We start from the raw sequence: 19,741 nt of genomic DNA on the forward strand, positions 1-19,741 counted from the left end.
ATTTTCGATGTCATCACGTATTTTATTCAAATGACACTATTAGGTTTATTCCAAGGTGTCATGTCACGAAAATTACAGAATATACTACATGATTTATGAATATTCGCCAGTTCTAATTCCAAGTGCTGTGGTATATTTTCGACACAAACCGACTTAAAAACCGGTGTTGCATTCCGGGACACGACGTACGAAACACAAACATGGCGCTATGTCCAACCTCTACACAAGTGTCTGCCATTTTAAAAAGAACAAAGTTTACTTTCATGTATAAACCCAGGCGAAAGTTTACGAACTTCTCATTGTACAAGGATTTCATTTATCATTTTCAGTTAAATATGACTAGAGAAAAACGAAATATAAGATAGCGAAATCTGACTTCTGTTTTCTAGAAAGTGCAAAGGTCACCGGATGTCATGTCTCAGACAGAGGTTGTTTGCTAAAAAGCTGTCGTCATTGAATATTGACAGTAAATTTAACGCAAATGTCTATTTCGTATGATTAATCATTGCTCACAAAAAAACACATTGTGTTTTTACCATATAATTGGGATATCACAGAACCTGTTTGACCTTGTATGCTCCCGTGACCCGGAAGTAGTAGCAGATAAACATTCCACATGCAAGTTTCTCAGTATCTTTTATTTGACCTTTTGTTATTATTAGGGTCATCACTTGATTCTACACTGATTATGTAGATAAGAAACATATAATTATGAGATGGGTTGATGATAACTTCTGTTTTGTTTTTTCACTTTATCCGACGCAGTAATGTTTACAGACATCGGTTAAAGATAATAATGATGATAGATTTGTCAATGCTAAATGTTTCACAGCTGCTTACAGCTGTGTTAATTGTTATCAATAATATATAGTCCTTGTTTTATCACAAATGATCACGTGTACAGACTGTTGGAATCTATCTCTGTAGATCTGTAGGTGTCGTTGCCACATACATATGGAAATAAGAATTATCCAAATTCACTTCAAACAGGACAACAAAAAATCATTTATTGCAGGGCTCGATTTAGAGGAGCGAAACCTATTTGCCCCTGGTGCCATCTTAGATGATGACTTTGATGCCCCAGACAAAAACAGGTTGCACCTCCTGCTAAATATATATTTATTTATTTTGCATTTCACGGGAATTTGAATTTAGAAAATGTATCACTGGAAGTTGATCAACTCGTGCATATTTTACCTCCATGTGTCGAACGTACTACCAGTTTCATCAAGGGTGGATACGATTACTGATATTGTGATTATTTTTCATGATCTGCATTATTTACGTATTGAATCGTTTTTATTAGGATTGTCACTTAATATAAGTACGAGTTAGGCCACGCCCTCACGTGTCACCTACGATTGTCAACAATGTAAATGTAAATGTCGGAAGGTTTATCAAACAAAATCATTATCAACTCGATAAATATGATAATATTTTTACATTAACAGACATTAACAGCTACGCAATCGGACCATGTAATTATTTCCAGCGAAAATAGTTGGATATCTTAAAAGGACGGCAATAGTTTTTCTGTATCACTATGTGGAGTTGTTTGTTTACCGTCATTGTCATGATCGTTCCTATTCATCCAATGGGTGATGTTTATAACTATTTAAACCGAAAGTCGTTCATTTTAGACTGTGAGAATATTCAGTGTTTTCTTTTCACCAAAGAACAAAATATTGATCAGATTGTAAAAAATGATTTCATTAAGAATAAAATATTTGACAGAATACGACCCGACGTGAAGTGCCTGAAGTCAACAATGGCCGTTGTTTGTGCCGAGAAATTTGGCGAATACATGTTTAATTCGCGGGCTTTCGTTTCAGTAAACATAAACTACTTTAATTTTATATATTCAGAAAGCCGAGCATTCATACATTTCATAAATATTTCAAATGACTTGGTCATTGGGACTAATGGGATCGGGTGGTCAGGCTCGCTGACTTGGTTTACACATGTCATCGGTTCCCAATTGCGCAGATCGATGCTCATGCTGTTGATCACTGGAGTGTCTGGTCCAGATTCGATTATTTACAGACCGCCGCCATATAGCTGGAATATTGGTGAGTGCGGCGTTAAAACTCAACTCACTCACTCACTCACTCACACACTCATACTTGGTCAATAGTTATTGCAAGTTTTGTTTGGGGTTGTTATTATGCTGCACTCGTGTCGAAAGGGTTCGACAGCGGCATTGAGAGGACTAACTGAAAGTAGTCCTCTTATTTGGAGAGTTTTGGGTTTTTTTTTATTCATTTCAATTCAGTAGGTGTACATTCAGATTGGGTGTGTACAAATATTTATATGATGTATTAATAACAATTTTATGTAATTTATATATCAGCAATACATTGTTCGTTGGATACTGTACTGAAGCGTGAAATAAGCATGTATGAACATCAAAACTGATAGAAGTTGTGTACTATGCGTACTGATAAAAGACGAGGCAACTACATTAAGACTGCAATACAGTGATCAAATATTTCCACTTTGTCTCCTACTGAGTGAATACCTCCATTGAACCAATATTCAATATAAAGATTACTAAATTATTTCTACACTGGTGATTCATCTGCAAAGGTTCAGTCAGTATATCTTCTACTTGATTAATATTAACTATATGTTGTAATAGTTACTCCATATAGCTAAAACCTCACTCCATAATGGATTGTTAAACTTGGGAGTTTAAGTTGTTTTATATAGTGATTAATAAACAAGACTCATCGTATCACATGATCACTGGATTGTATGGTCCATACTCGATTATTTACCCGTACAGACTGGTGTCACACAGTTAAGTTATTATATTGCTGAGTTAGACGTTAAACAGACACATGCTTATGATATAGTCTGAATTGTGCAATAGACTCTGCTAAAAGCTTCTTATTGATGTGGAAAATGTTTTGTGGTTTATATGTAACAAATTGACATATGATTGGCTGCCAGTACCAAAGGTCATACGTGTTATTATTATCACATGTAATCCAATGCTTCACGTTGCCGTATGTACCCAAGAAGAACAGTTTCGAAGGACGAACATAATTAAAAAAACCATAAAATATCTCTTCAATAGTACCAAGCCTTTTATGTGAATAGCAGCAGTTAAGTGACATATGCTAATTGTCGTTGTTACCTTCTGTGCAGAATTTCTTGTATTAAATGAACAAGTTTGAAAAAACCCCTCCAAAAACAAAATATATACGCTGTGTTGAGAATTACGGTAGACGAATAGCTAATGGTGGCTCTATACCCGCTTTGTGGTATTATCACAAATATCTATATAATATTCATACTTTCTGTTTGTACAACCAATAGAACAAAGTTCTGCTTGGTTGATCAAAATTGTTGATAGGATTCGATTTCAATTTTCCCATTTAATTTTGCCCGTTCTTTGTTAAATGTATATGTTGAAATTGAAAAGGGTAATTTGAATTTTTTCCATTTTAATTATATTTTCAATTTCTTTTTAAATGTGACTAATTTTGTTCAATTATATCTTGTTATTTGGAATGATTTTAATTATGTAAATAATGGATATTGTCTCTTCATTTATTTCAGATAACTCAAACAAAATGGTCATCAGTATTTCACGACAGATGGTTGCAAAACGCAGTTCAACAAAGCATGGTGAGTTATTGTTCAAAGAAAGTGCGTTATTATTGATTTTGTATGTTCAGTTAATTCCGTATAGCGATGGGGCGCGGATCGTCCAGTCGTCTTGGGTGTTGCACAACGTTGAGGTATGTCACGAGTGCGTCCCTCATGTATCGTCAGGCGTGTGACCTGTCAGGAAACTAGCTGGCTAGAATCCCAGATTCATCGTGATCACGTGTCTGGGTGTCAGCAGGACTGATGACATACAATCAACAATATCTCCTAAACTGACCATCCGATCCATTAAGTCACCCATTATCACTGGCAATAGTCTGTCTCACAGTCCCTGAATCATATCATTTTCCCTACAGCCTAACCCTACCTTCAATGCTAAAGCCCTAAATGAAGCAAAGATAGATTTCCTCCAGGTTCAAGGATCTCTGGTCTCCCTGGGGCTCCTTTTCAATTTATATGGGTTTACTTGTTACAATTGAAATTATATATATTCAGAGACTGAGCATTAGTCTAGACTGGCGTAGGTAATTAGGGACATGTCCTAGAAGCATTCATTTGGGGTCACAGGTTTTCACAAGACCTCCAAAGACAAATAGTTTAGCGTTTGTGAAATTTTAGTTCTCTACTCCATCATCATGAAGTCCAAACTTGTAACACATAGGACGAATAGTTTAGTTTTAGTCGAATGAACATGTCCCATAACTGCAACAATAAAAAGAACTTTGTTAGAGACAGAGAAAGGTACTTGTCATCGTCCTTTCGTCCAAGACATCAAATGACGGAAACTTTGTCGATGCCAGATTAAATGTGATCTACACTCTGTGGCAAACACGACACACATATGCCATTCCACAATGTCGGTTATATATGTTCGTCAGAGATAAAAATGACGTCCGATACAGTTCCATAATTTGACATGTACCATACGTTCTCGAATTTGTTAAGGTGATCAGTTGACTTGTCTTTCCATATGGTCATGCCTGGTGCCCCCGGTGTTGCAGGATAGGCTCACGCTCACCGTGGTATCAGACAGACAGACAGATTTATTCAGCATACGGCCTTTGGCCCAAAATACAGACAATATAGGGTTACAAAATATCCCTGCGCATAATACATATTTACATACATTCCATAGCATAAAATAGTACAAATGCATGATATGAATATATTATATATTACTTTGCCTTATTTGTTGTGCTTTAAATAAAAAGATTGAAGTGTTATGCAAAATATCATAATTATGAGAAGCGATTATAGAAATAAAGTTATGTTGAGAGGTAGTATTGATGTATTTACCAATAAGTGTATTACGGAAAAAACTATAAGCTTCACAGATTAGAAGTACATGATATTCATTTTCAATAAAATACTTTTTTGGTTTTTGGGATAAACAGAGAGGACAGAGTCTTTCTTCATATGGTGTAGCTTGATGTCTTCCAGTGTTGACAGCTAGTCTAAAGTTACTGCATCTGAAGCGTGATAAGATCCTTTTTAAGCGAGATGGAAGTGATGAGTTCAGATAGTATTCAACAGTCAGTAGGGATTTATATTGTTTATATGAATAAGAGTCAGATAGGTTTATTCACATATATACTCCAGGTTTGTTGTAGATTGTCAAATAGTCTCCGCTTGAACATTGATAAGAAGATATTTTTGTCTCCAACATCTTGGGAAATCCATGCATATCCAAATCCAAATCTGAATAAAATATTTTTGGTATCATCACTATATGATAGTGGTTCAGAAACACATGCTAGGTCATCGTATGTCTGTGTCAATCACTGGATTGTCTGGTCCAGACTCGATTGTTTACAGACTGCGTCAAACAGTTGTAATACTACTGAATGAGGCATCAAACAAACACATATATATTCATGAAATCATCAGAATTGTACAGTAGATTCTGCTTTTAGCATAGATTTCTTATGGCCGTGGAAAGGGTTTTGTCGGTTCTATTCGAAGGGGGGCGGTGGGGTAGTCTAGTGGTTAAAGCGTTGGCTCGTCACACCGAAGACCCGGGTTCGAATCCCAACATGGGTACAATGAGTGAAGCCCATTTGTGGTGTCCCCCGCCTTGATATTGCTGGAATATTGCTAAAAGCGGCGTAAAACCAAAACTCAGTCAGTCAGTCAGTCTATTCGAAGGTGATAGTGGTAAAGTACCAATGCGGTACGGTGTCAGACCAACGTCCAGCCATGGTGAAGTGATAGACGTTTTACTAAATGTTTCTATATTCCAGTTGCGTTTCTTGTTATTTGTTAACCATGTATCAAGATAACAAAGTAACTCTAGCCACGGGGTTGAGTTACCTGTGTTTGTTGGCCAAACTCTCCATAATGTTTGTCTCTGTTGCATGGTTTAAGTGTCCTACAGTCCACAAAACATATGTTACCTTAGGAAAATGAAACCTGATATAAATGGTTAATGTAAGTATTGTTTGATCGAGGGAAATACTTCATATTTATTTATGAGTTCGCATTAATGTTTCAGATAATTATTAGATATCAATGCTATCAGCAACATATATTCAATGGCTGTGTGGTTGCACAACCAGGTGAACTACAGCGCTGGTGCACTATTAGTAGTTTAATTGTTTGGTGACCATGGTGCAACCTTTGCACTATTACCATGCATTCAGTCTGCACTGGAACTACCACTCTATCTGACTGAGATGTAAAACAACCTAGAATCATTTTTTTTAAAAGTTGAAACAGTTTAGTCTCATAAGCCATAGCTGGATCATCTGAGACAGACAGGCATCAATATATTCAAGTTTGCATATGAGGTACCATTTCCAACATTCAGTTTAGTAACAATGTTGCAAAAAATACTTATTCTCAGAATCTATTGAATCAGATGTTCTAAAACTCTGACTCTAATAAGATGTAGGCGTTCTTTAATCCCTATAAGTTGTCAAAGAAAACTACACTTTCGTTATACCCGCGAAGATACGTGATAGAATTGGTATTCAGCAGCACATGCTTGTCGTAAGAGGAGACTAACGGGATCGGATGGTCAGGCTCGCTGATCACATGGTTGATACATGTCATCGTATCCCAATTTGCTTAGATCGATATACATGGTGTTGATCACTGGATTGTCTGGTCCAGACATGATTGTTTACGGACCGCCGCCATATAGCTGGAATAATGCTGAGTGCGGCATAAAACACAAACAAACAAAACAAAGCACATGTGCTTAATTGAAAAGGTACTGCTGAGAATCTTATAACCAAGATAGTTGTCAGTGTTGAAGAATGATAAGGAAGTCAGTAGTTTTATGTCATAGGTGAAAGGTCAAGGTCATTAGATAACGCCGCTTACTACAATGATTACAGTTTCTAAAAGAGTGTGAATGTTGCTTATTGCTAGTGAGTGAGTATGGTATCATGCTGCTTTTAGCAATCTGGGCGGGTTAAAATGGTTGATGGAACCAATAGAAACTGATACCTTGGATACCTCGGCATCATGAATATCCTGGAATATCTATCTTATTACTGTAAATTAAGACCTATGGTCAACGTGTAATACTAATGATTGGAAAATTTCAAATAGTCTTAGAGTACGTGACATGTTGTAAGTAAAAACAAATTACGAGACTGCTGTTTATGGCTTATAATGGATATTTACACACGTCTGAAGAAGTTGAACAGGCAGTGTGTTATAGAATCTTCTTCCCTGGTTCAATGTACCACTTTGTCCATGAACACACACACAATACGTGACATCCATCAAACTAAACCTTACTGATGGTCTCAAGCGAGTGCGAGTTCCTCAGATAAAGGCAATAACTTGACAGTTGCCACTGAAGGTCCGTCTGAACCGATGTTATACATGGTACTCATCAGATTGAACGTTGCTACAGCTGGCTTGCCTTGACTTGTGAAAATGGCTGATCTGAAAGCTGCTTCAGTTTCAAGGTTAAATCTGTGCACTGGGGACCTACTAACGGCATTCTTGAAGGTTCACATAGATAAAACATTCTTCTTGAGTCATAGAGATAAAAAGAGATAACAGTATTGAAGGCTCATCATATTTTTATTCTCCAAGAATGCAGTTTAGTTCCTCCAGGAATGAAAAAATGTATACCCACATCAACTATTACTTGCCATGTACTGCACGTGCATGCGCGAAACCATGGGTTAACTTCCGGTGTTTTTCATTACTTTCAATCTTGTCATTGCTTTAGTCGTTAACTTTTCAGTTTCATAAACGCACCCAGTCAGTGTGACATGGGCAACAATAACATCTACTTCGAGTTTTAATCACATTGTCATCATACTCGGACCAACTGACGCTTGTTGACATATGTTCATGTGTAAGTGAGTTTAGTTTTACGCCGCCTCACACATTGTACCCATGTGGGGAATCGAACCCGGGTCTTCGGCGTGACGAGCTAATGCTTTATCCACATGGCTACCACTCCACCACACATACGCAGGACCCTTCAATAATGACGCGGGGTATATTCGACCCATAATTTGTTCTTGTTTATTTTTGTCCGTTTGTGTTTACGTAACAATTTTCCAATGTCTTCCTCCTCTATTGCAGGCGCACCCCCCGGTGGACACATTCTGTGTAAAGTGTGTGGGGATAAGGCATCTGGCTTCCACTATGGGGTCTTCTCGTGCGAGGGATGCAAGGTAGGGGTACATTACAGTACATTCATTCTGAAGGATATGCTATTGAAGTAAATTTATATGAAAGTGCAATGTAAAGTATTTTAAAATATTTTTGAAATCAGCAGATGTGGAAAGGCAGAGTAATGCAGAGGCAGAGTAATACGCCGAGTGTCGATGTATGGGAATCAAAATAAATCCGGGAGAGGAAGTTATTTAATCATATTAATATGACGGGTGCAAATGAGGTGAGGTGAGATGAGGTGAAATTGGGTTTAACGTCGTGCTTGAGAATATTTCGCTCCTATGCACACGTGCATGCGTGTGTATGTGTATGTGCGGCTGCTTGTAATTGCCCAGACGTAAACTGGTTTTATAGTGCTAGCCCACTGAGAGACCATACCGCAGTGAAGCATGAATACCCCACTCAGACACATTATACTGACTCCAAACCGACCGGTCCTTGTTGTACCCATTAATGCCGAGCGCCAGGCAGGGACCAACAAGTACCATATTTTAACGTCTTTTGGTATGACGTGGTCGGGGATCGAACCCGCGACCTTCCGCTCTCGGGCGGACGCTCTAACCACTACACCACGGAGGCGGTCTGAAATCAGCAGAGGAAGAGGAAGTTAGGGTTGGATATGAGGAATGAAAATGTACTAATTCTGGTTCTTACATTTTGGGTACAAGAATTGCAAGCAAATCGCAATTAAAAGACACGAAGAATGAATAAACATTTTTCCTAATTTTCCTTTTAAAATACCGAATCCATCATAAAAAATGCATTATTCAAAAATGATTTACAAAACATGTGATTTGTTTTTGTATTTGTTTTGAAATAATGCGATTCAAGGAACCTTCCCCTCAACATCTATGATTCAGTTCAAAAAGTTCATTTGTTCTTTATCTTGACGATTACAATGATTAATGTATATTGTATTTATATGATATTTATGTATCTATCGATGTCTATGTTAGAGCCGTAAGACGACAGATAACAAGATACTGGGCAGGACATTATCACCTGCTCGGGTCCAAATCCCACTGAATATATTGCAAACATCAATATCTTCACATTTCAATTTCCAGGGTTTTTTCCGACGGACAATCCGACAGAACATCACCTACAAACCGTGTGATAATCCCAAGGGGTGCCTCATCATGAGAATCAGCAGGAACAGGTGTCAGTTCTGTCGTTTACAGAAATGCCTAACTGTGGGCATGTCACATGAGTGTGAGTATTGCCTAACTGATGTGTTGCTGTCAGATTATGTCTGTGGGGTACTGAGCCATAGCAACTCTTGTGTCTCGGAGGGATCAACTACATTGCATTTTGTCCTAGAAATAGTTCACTCCTATTTATGACTACTGACTATTTATATCGAAGAAAATACAAGGTCGAGAGGAGTCCAGTATAATTCTGAAACTCCTGGAGCAGAGGCAGTCTAGACTTGCCCAGTCTTCGTGGACTCTTTTAGTACTTATTCTGTTTCTCGATTCAGACTAGGACTTAATGAAAGAGGATGATTAATGAGTAATTAGGCTTAGTTTTGCGGAATAGCAAATCGATTTTTTACCCGAAGTGTTTTCTTCTTCGGCTTCTAAAAGCCTCCAACTTTCTTTCTAATTCCTCATCGCGAATAGATGCAAGAATTTTTATACAGGATTAAGCAATAATTTTTCACTGACTAATTGTAAACCATATAAAATATGCCATATATGTCATATACTCGTTAATCCGGGATTTCCAATTTCTCCCTCTACTTACGGCCAACAGTAACTATCAAGATTACCGGATAAAATCTGTTCACCTTAAAGGGTTATTTTATACGGCAGGTAATTTAGAGTTGCAGCTTGTGGCACATTGGCATACGTAACACAATAGTCAGAGATAAGTGAGTGAGTATTGTTTTACGCCGCTTTTAGCAATATTCCAGCAATATCACGGCGGGGGACACCAGAAATCGATTTCTCATACTGTACCCATGTTGGCAATCGAACCCCGGTCTTGGTAGACTAGACTTGGTATCTCCATAGTCATAGTTATCCGTTGTGTCGAGATGTGACTCGTGCCTTTCAGTAGTTGTAGTATTAACACACTTATGAAAGGGAGGACGTTGCCGTGACGTGGGTCGTGCATGACGTTTTTATGTTTGTCTCCCCTTTCAGCTGTACGGTTAGGACGCTGCCCGAAAAAGGACCGACCATCTAGCGCCAATTTCTTTGTCCTTCCACAAAACCAGAGCGGCGCTGTTGATGTGGACAAGCAGGTGAAGAACGAACAGATGGTTCTGTGTATACACGACGCCTTCAAATCCGCCTCCAAGGAGTTCAGCAGAGTCTCTAGCGAAGCCGCCCCTGCTGAGGTCAGTACAGCCTGAATATATTGTCTGTCTGAAACAAATACATACACAACAGACCTTGTACCGTCATGATATGCAGCAATCTAGATTTCTACTAAAAAGTTGGAAATATCCGCGTACGTATCTATTATATTTTGTGAAAATACTTTCAGTACTCTTTTCGTAAAATATGTTTATGTCAGAGACTTTTCTATCACATAAGAAAGTAAGAATATTTATGGATAACAACTTCTTTATTATATATGATGCGACGTTTCGGTATGGATTCTTATACCGTTGTCAAGCAAGAGTATATAATATAAAAGTTGTTATCCATAAATATTCTTACTTTCTTATTAGTCACCAACTTCTAAATGCCAATCAAACAGATTTTCTATCACAGTCCTTGAACCATATTATTTTCCCTTCTACCCAGTCATGCTATAGCCCTAAAGAAGCAAGACTAGATTTACCACAGGTTATTTATCCAGTTGATGGAAATTCTCGACCGAGTCATATGTCAGATACTGGGTTGTGTCTGAACTTTGGTCAAGTCATATGTCAGATACTGGGATGTGTCTGAACTTTGGCAAAGTCAGATACTAGATTGTGTCTGAACTTTGTTTAGGTCATATGTCAGATGCTAGGTTGTGTCTGAACTTTGGCCTAGTCATATGTCAGACACTGGCTTGTGTCTGAACTTATGTCCAGTCATATGTCAGATACTAGGTTGTGTCTGAACTTTGGCCTAGTCATATGTCAGATACTAGGTTGTGTCTGAACGTAGGCCGAGTCATATGTCAGACACTGGCTTGTGTCTGAACTTATGTCCAGTCATATGTCAGATACTGGGTTGTGTCTGAACGTAGGCCGAGTCATATGTCAGATACTGGCTTGTTTCTGAACTTTGGTCCAGTCATATGTCAGATACTGGCTTGTTTCTGAACTTTTGTCAAGTCATATGTCAGATGCTGGGTTGTGTCTGAACTTTGGTCAAGTCATATGTCAGATACTGGCTTGTTTCTGAACTTTGGTCAAGTCATATGTCAGATACTGGCTTGTTTCTGAACTTTGGTCAAGTCATATGTCAGATACTGGCTTGTTTCTGAACTTTGATCAAGTCATATGTCAGATGATGGGTTGTGTCTGAACGTAGGCCGAGTCATATGTCAGATACTGGCTTGTTTCTGAACTTTGGTCCAGTCATATGTCAGATACTGGCTTGTTTCTGAACTTTGGTCCAGTCATATGTCAGATACTGGCTTGTTTCTGAACTTTGGTCAAGTCATATGTCAGATACCGGCCTCGTTTCTGAACTTTTGTCCAGTCATAGGTCAGATACTGGCTTGTTTCTGAACTTTGACCCAGTCAGATACTGGGTTGTTTATGAACTTTGGCCGAGTCATATGTGAGATGTTTCTGAGCGTTACGTTTGTCCTGTGTTTAAATTGGCATGCATTCTTAGTGGTTTCGGTGATACCCAGCTTGTCGGACTTGGTGACTGGTTTGATATCTTGTCATCGAGCCCAGACAGTGCGGGGCGGTGCTCTTAATATCAACCACAAATATGGCTTGATTCCACGCCGTGCACCATTTGGGATTTTGCTGAATATGTCGTTAAACAACGTTCACTCACTTGCTAGTTGTTTACGGTGGGTATCGTCTCGTTTACACCCGTCACCGCTGTTATATAGTGAATTATCAAGACATTCTTACTACATGGTAGGAATCGTACAATGAACTCGTATTATTTCTCGTGATTACGGAAATTATTTTGCTCAGTTTAAGCCTTATTCGACAGCTGTGTGTATGCGAGATCGAAACTCCCAGCGCGTATTGTGAAATCAATGCGTGATAAATTTCTGGAGATAAAGGTCAAGGGTTATTTGGAGATCTGACGAGGAGTCCATGGTGTACGAATTTTGGGACTGTTGATTTTTGTATCCATCCTCGTTCGACTGAATATGTTTTTCTATGTTTATGAAGTATTTTGTATATATTATCACCTGTTTCTGTGATTTCGCAAGTAATGTGTTTATCTCACTGACTCCTTCGCAAATCCGTAATCCATCGTCGTATCGATTGTTTGGTATCCGCCATGTTTGTGGGCAAACGAAAATAGTGCATCACCGTAAAATATGTACCATTGCGCAGAGGGAAATGGGACCTAAATAACGTGATTATATACCGCTTATTGGACTTAATTAACCAATCACAATTAAGTGTTTGCTCAAGTCATTGTAGAATGGCGTGTATACGTATATAATTGCTCTATGAGACGAGGTTGAACAGCCATCTTTGTTACACTGTCTTCGATGTAGATGACAGATGAATTGTCAGCTATGGATATACTTGACGTGTGTATGAAATCAGCAGTATCTCTGCTGTGCTGTAGTCGCTTCTCGTAGTTTAATGGAATCCGGCAGCATGTCCAGGTTATGCTTTGTTTTATTGTCAGCTTTGTCAACATGAAGATGTAAATGTCCTTGTCAGTATACAGGGGGTGTCGTGTAAAAAGGCTATGCACATCAGCCATAACACAAGGAACTTAATATAACGCACTTTAAGGGTGGAGAGATACCTGTAGATGATTGAAATCACTGCAACATTGAAATCCATGTAGAAGCCGGTTTGACTCATTTTTGATAATATTGTCATGTGTTACATCCAGAAGCAATCAGTTTAGTACTCTTCCATCTTCATATTCGAGGAGGTATCAATTCATCATTGTATTACGACATTCACGAACACGAGTGTGTCTTAGTGGGCACATGTTTACGTGGATGTATTTATACAAAATGACATTTGTATAAGTATGAACTTAGTGTACTTGGTCGCAGAATATTGTGTCAGTTTGATATATAGCTGGGGTGGACGTAAGTGTGGAAACGTGGGCTGGGTTAAGCTTCATTTTGAAATGTATCACTTTTGAGTTTGATGTGGGAGGGATGCTTTAATTGGCGCAGGTCGACACGGACACGATCGTTAGAAGAAGAAACAAGATGAAGGAAAATCTAAAAACATAAATTTAATCATTGAAGATACACACAACGCTAGATATGTAAACTATTCAGTAATATACGAAGCATGTCTACTCAAGACATAAGGGGCCACAGTTATGTTCATTTCTAAAAAATGAATTTACTCACTGAAGATACACACAGCGCTAGATATGTAAACTATTCAGTAATATACGAAGCATGTCTACTCAAGACATAAGGGGCCACAGTTATGTTCATTTCTAAAAAATGAATTTACTCACTGAAGATACACACAGCGCTAGATATGAGAACTGTTCAGTAATATACGAAGCATGTCTACTCAAGACATAAGGGGGGCACAGTTATGTTCATTTCTAAAAAATGAATTTACTCACTGAAGATACACAGTGAGATATGAGAACTGTTCAGTAATATAAGGGGGCAAAGTTATGAAGAAGAAATAATCAGCTCTCGAGGCAAGGATTTGGAAATAAGTAAACTGATAAAATGATAGTTTCCTTTTCTTCAGCCTTAAACCGATGTTTACCCTTTATTGTTGCGGAAATGTTTTGTTATTTTGCCATGATGTACTGTTGTATAAACGGTATTTGTAACCGTTGTGTGAAAAAGCAAGCTATTTGTTCAAACCTACAGGTTTCCTTAAAGTGTTACGAGCGCGTATTGAACCTTCTGCACTAATCGCCAGCCGTACGACTTTGTCACTGAGCGGCGATATGTCAAGCTATATTTGTAATACGATGTAGGTGGTAACATATCCCTTGAGAAGGGTCGGTTTTCTGTGGGAAGTCTTCATAAGAACTACACATGACATTAAGGTTGAATAATGTTGTAAAAAGGTCTTTTGTATTACAGGAGTATGTCTGTCAGCTTTGAATGTCGAGTACACTGTTGTAGGCGTGTATTGATCATGTGTTTATTGTTCTATTTGTTGGGTTTCGTAAGTCTACATTAATCATCGTGACATTCTTCGGGGAAATAAGTACATTTACGGGGTATAGAACTACATGTTGACTTAACCAGCTGTGTTTTATCAACCACGTGCATGATAAACTGGTGTTGGAATAATTCTTTTTATTTAAATTAGTTTTTTTTAAGTTGTACAATTTTAATCGATGACTGGATAATCATGATCATAGACATCGATCTGTCTGATTTTCAATATTTCTGTAACGCTCAGAAAAACTAAATCACAGCTAATAGTTGCTTCATCACTTTATTTTTTGAAAAAATGCAATTATTTCGCTCGATTTTCAAAGGACTATTTGTAGGTAGTAAACAATAGATAAATAGAAGTGACAATTGAGTGACGGAGTGAGTTTAGTTTTACGCCGCACTCAACAATATTCCGGCGATCTGTACATAATCGAATCTGGACCAGACAATCCAGTGATCAACAGCATGAGCATAGATCTAAGCAATTGGGATACGATGACGTGTATCAACCAAGTCAGCATGCTGACCACCCGATCCCGTTAGTCGCCTCTTACGACAAGCATGGGTTACTGAAAGTTTCTGATTTAAAGAGTCTGGTCGTCACGCTTAAGGCATTACGTAGAAACCAACTGATTTGTTTGAAGGGAGGTTTCTGGTTTACACTTAAGCCCTAACTACAAACTCAACTGTTTATGTTCCAGATGGAAGTGATATCCACTCAGGAAGAGTCAAAGAAAATCTACCTCCGGTATCTCCCAACCATGGTGAGATGTATCTCCACATTCGCCAAGGAGATTCCACAGTTCCTAGACATCTCCCTAGAGGACCAACGTGTCCTCATCAAGTCCTGCTTGCTGGAGATGGCGGTCCTTTACGATTCCACCCACGTCCATCTGACAGATGGGGTTTGGGTGGATGAAAAGCTCAAATTCCACATGGACGTGGAGGCTTTCCCCAAGCTTGGACTCATGGGAACAGTTTTCACGAATTTCCACCATGTTGTCCTTAAAATCAGAAAGTTTGAATTGACGGACGTGGAGCTGTCCCTTATCTGTGCAATTGTCCTTCTGTGTCCAGGTGAGCAACATATAATTGGAATATCCACGGAAATGTATTTGAGGATTAACTTTTATCATTCGTAAAGTCGTGAATTGTAAAAACGTAAAATACTTTTAAAATCCGCATAATTACCCCTAAAACATCTGCCACAACAAATAGTTAGTTGTGTGGACGTATGTGCATTGTTCAGTGATGGTTTTGACGTGTTTTAACCTTGAAGCCTGAGGCATTTTACAAGGAATAGGGGGCGGAGGGGTAGCTCAGCCTGGTTCCCTGGGTCTATTGCGCCTGCGCTGACACTTCAGTGTAGAAGCGTTAGCGCAGGCGCAACAGACCCAGGGAACCAGGCTGTGGTGTAGCTAAGTGGTAAAGGCGATCGCTCGTCACGCTGAAGACGCAGGTTCGATTCCCCACATGTGCACAATGTGTAAAGCCCATTTCTGATATCCCCCGCCGTGATATTGCTGGAATATTGCTGAAAGCGGCGTAAAACTAAACTCATTCACTCACACTACAAGGAATAAGATTATGGGAATTTGATTTTGAGGTTAAAGAGTAAAACCTTTTAATATGTTTTAATCCAATTTGCGTCTTTCAGATCGCCAAGGGCTAAAGACGACGAAGATGTTAGAGAACCTGGAAACGGACCTGTGCATGGCCCTCAAGTGTCAACTGCTTCTTAACCACGGGGAAGGCGTCCTTCTCCTCGCCCGCATAATAAACATGCTGGTCGATCTACGGACAATCTCTACAAAGTACCTGGAAGAAATTCTCAATGCTCAAGTGGACATGAGTTCGACCAAAGGTTGATCCGATCCCAGGGAGTAGAAGTTGTATCATGACGATACTGGAAGCACCGCCAAGTGCATTCACGATCTGTGATAAATGTGAAGACACTTTCCACCGACAAATGGCAGCTCGGTGATCATGTGACCTCTTGCCATGCAAACTGCAGCTTTTGTCGAAGGGAGATAACTCGATGATGTGCGTCGATGTTACTGTGGCAACGAGCGTTGTCGTACATTCCAGAGTTTTGTCTTTCACAGTAGTATCCTTGTGTCATTCATGTGTTCTGACTGTCTTTGTTGATTAATACAGTCAAACATAAACCAGTGAAACTAAATAATTGTGTCGTACGCGCTGTTATGGTAATACGTATGCATGTATTTTTATATTTTTGAAAAACCAAACTGTTGGTTCTGTACATACCAGCACTAAATATGTTTTAGGGTGCGATGAAAATTGCAAGCCTGTGGTCATATTTTAGATAAAGAAATCCAACACGTGACACTCAAAATATTAACCTTATTTGGGTACCGTTGGGAATGCTATTTAATATGTATAAAGGTGTATATTTTTGTTGTCTAATGGTATGCAAGGGAAGTAGTGATATTAGCGGTTTGAGGGTTTGCTTCAGTTAATACATTTAAGCTCTTGTGGAGAGGGTATCAAGGTTTGATTTTCCAACGAGACTAGGAAGGCTGAAGGTATCGGCTACTGATCCTGCACCAAACAATTGGGTTACCAAGTCACCTGATCCCGTAAGCTGGTGTGAAGTTGCTCAAAATATGAAAGTCGAGCACAAGGCTTAGTCATGATGCACCATATATACATATATATTATGGAGCCAAATCCCGTATAGGTTATACAAACGCAAACATCAAAAAGCAAGAAAACACAGCCCTCACCATAAGGCTGGAATATTTTAGAGAGAGGCTATACATCGTGTAAAAAAGATGATATAGAGTATATAGTCTATAGAAAGTCTGCTAACGGGACATTAAAGCCTTATCGGTACCCATTAAAGTTGATCGTAAACAACTGAGCAAGTCCGTCCGTTATGGTGACTGGTGTTAGAATAGATCCCTGTTTTCCCATGTTGGTCGTAAAGGGAGCTAATTATTTTGGCGGGTCAGGCTGTCTGGTTATGTGCTATCGTGGTGCTTTGGACTCAAGTGAGGTGTACGCAAACCCGTGCTTTTAATGTGATGGGCTATGTATGTGGGTTGTGTCGTCTACAAGACTGTATTGACCTACAGTTGTAAGTAGCTATCTTGTAGTATTCCTGTATAGTGTGCTTCAAGCAGCGTAAAGCGTTAACCACTCACTCATGATATACCACTCACCAGTGCGTTAGAAATATATCTAGGTTCATGATGTTATTAGTGATGCATTGGGGTCAAAAACAATCACTGCATTCAAATGTACTTGATTCTCATTAATGTATGCTGGAGAGAACGCCTGGTTTTCCGTGTATGGATTGTTTCGCGTTGTGGTTTGGTCCATGGCTATAAGAGGGGCGGTGGGGGAGCCTAGTGGTTAAAGCGTTGGCTCGTTACGCCGAAGACCCGGGTTCGATTCCCCACATGGGCACAATGTGTGAAGCCCATTTCTGGTGTCCCCCGTCGTGATATTGCTGGGATATGGCTAAAAGCGTTGTAAAACCCAACTCACTCACTCACTCACTATCACATCATATCTGTTTGAACTTCCACGTGGTCCGATGAAGAAGGTAAGGTAGTAGACGTGGACCTGTCTAAAATGCTCTGTCAAATTCTTTGTATTTGGAAAATATCATTTCAAATGATTTGCATCGTGATAATATTGTGATCGTGTCAGGCAGACACTTAATAGATCATCACACGCCCGTCTATTGACCAGCCACAATTAATTTCGTAGTACACACACACACACACACACACACACACACACACACACACATGTACATGTACATGTACATGTATATATATATATATATATATGTAGTTGTGTACGTGCTGCCCAATCGTTGAAGGCTCTACAAGAAGTTCTGTAGTATACGGACAAGTGGCTGTGCTCTCTCTCTCTCTCTCTCTCTCTCTCTCTCTCTCTCTCTCTCTCTCTCTCTCTCTCTCTCTCTCTCTCTCTCTCTCTCTCTCTCTCTCTCTCTCTCTCTCTCTCTCTCTCAACCATTATTACAACCTTGGTAATGAATCAATCATGATGAATCATCATCAAATTCACTCACTCATCTATGTTGTCTGGTCCAGACTCAATTATTTACAGACCGCCGCCATATAGCTGGAATATTGCTGAGTGCGGCGTAAACCTAAACTCACTCACTCACTCATCTATGAGGAATAGGACTTGACAGTCGAGATGTCAGTAATCTACCGTTGCAACTCATTCCGGTTAAAACGCATTCCGGTTGCGACTGTTTCCAGTGTTAAAACAAACCGGTGCATTCTGAACTGATTCATAGAGAAAAACTCTGTTCGTCTTCGACATTTTTGTGTTGTGTATCTAAGATAATTTCTCCACAAATTGTGTTACTCTGTTACGTGTTATAGATGCTTATGTTATTAAAACTTGTTTTATTCGTGCTGAATGGCCTATTTGATGCAGAGAATGCAGCGTGCGTGTGTTTATGGTATGTACGTTATTGGATTTTAACTTACGAAGTGCTTGGTGAGTTCTGTTTTTTACGATTTGCATATTGATTGTGAGGTCGTTGGTATGTGCGTCGGGCAGATTAAAGGATGTGCGAGGGGTATTGAAGTTTTGCTTATTTATTGATTGTGTACATAAAAAAAACACGTGTATGTTTATATTGGACTTATTTTCTTTGCCACGACTTAAACAGAGTTGAATAAAACATATTCAGAATAATAGAGTTTTTGTGGTTATTTCCAGATAACTATTTTGAGTTTATCAGAATATACAACCGGTTCACCCCGTGTATGTTTCTAAGTTTCTCAACACCATGCCCGGGCTGCTGGCTTTCTCCAAAGGGGTAAACCCGTGAAGAGTCGGGTTAGAATTGGTTTTCAGCGTCTCGTAGGAGTGAGTGAGTATGGTTTTACGCCGCTTTAAGCATTATTCCAGCAATATCAGGGCGGGGGACACCAGAAATGGGCTTCAGACATTATACTCGTAATACTAGCCATTATTATCAAATAACTGGAATATTGCCGAGTCCGTCGGTTAAAAAATAACCAACCAATCCCACGTGATGAGGACGATGGGTAGCCACGAGGTTAAACTGTTCGCTAATCACGAAGAAGACCCGGGCCGGAACCCCCGGTACAATGTGTGAAGCCCATTCTGGTGTCCCCCCAACGTGATATTGCTTGAATATTGCTAAAAGCGGCGTAAAACCATACTCATTCACTCACTCCATATCATGCTT

The 19,741-nt window shown here is 39.2% G+C and overlaps 1 protein-coding gene across 1 annotated transcript in view; it reads left to right on the forward strand.

Moving 5' to 3' along the window:
• LOC124264112 (nuclear hormone receptor E75-like) overlaps positions 1-18,265 on the forward strand; it is a 38,598-nt gene extending 20,333 nt beyond the window's left edge. Inside the window, exons 2-7 of the mRNA XM_046698836.1 lie at positions 3,565-3,633; positions 8,167-8,258; positions 9,327-9,471; positions 10,407-10,603; positions 15,216-15,591; positions 16,172-18,265. Of these exons, the coding sequence (XP_046554792.1) occupies positions 3,579-3,633; positions 8,167-8,258; positions 9,327-9,471; positions 10,407-10,603; positions 15,216-15,591; positions 16,172-16,383 (1,077 nt within the window). The 5' untranslated portion in view covers positions 3,565-3,578 and the 3' untranslated portion in view covers positions 16,384-18,265. The remainder of the gene's footprint in view (positions 1-3,564; positions 3,634-8,166; positions 8,259-9,326; positions 9,472-10,406; positions 10,604-15,215; positions 15,592-16,171) is intronic.
• The last annotated feature ends 1,476 nt before the right edge of the window (positions 18,266-19,741 follow it).

Source organism: Haliotis rubra, unplaced genomic scaffold (assembly GCF_003918875.1).
Source record: "Haliotis rubra isolate DU_JTF1 unplaced genomic scaffold, ASM391887v1 Scf91, whole genome shotgun sequence".
Taxonomy (NCBI): domain Eukaryota; kingdom Metazoa; phylum Mollusca; class Gastropoda; order Lepetellida; family Haliotidae; genus Haliotis; species Haliotis rubra.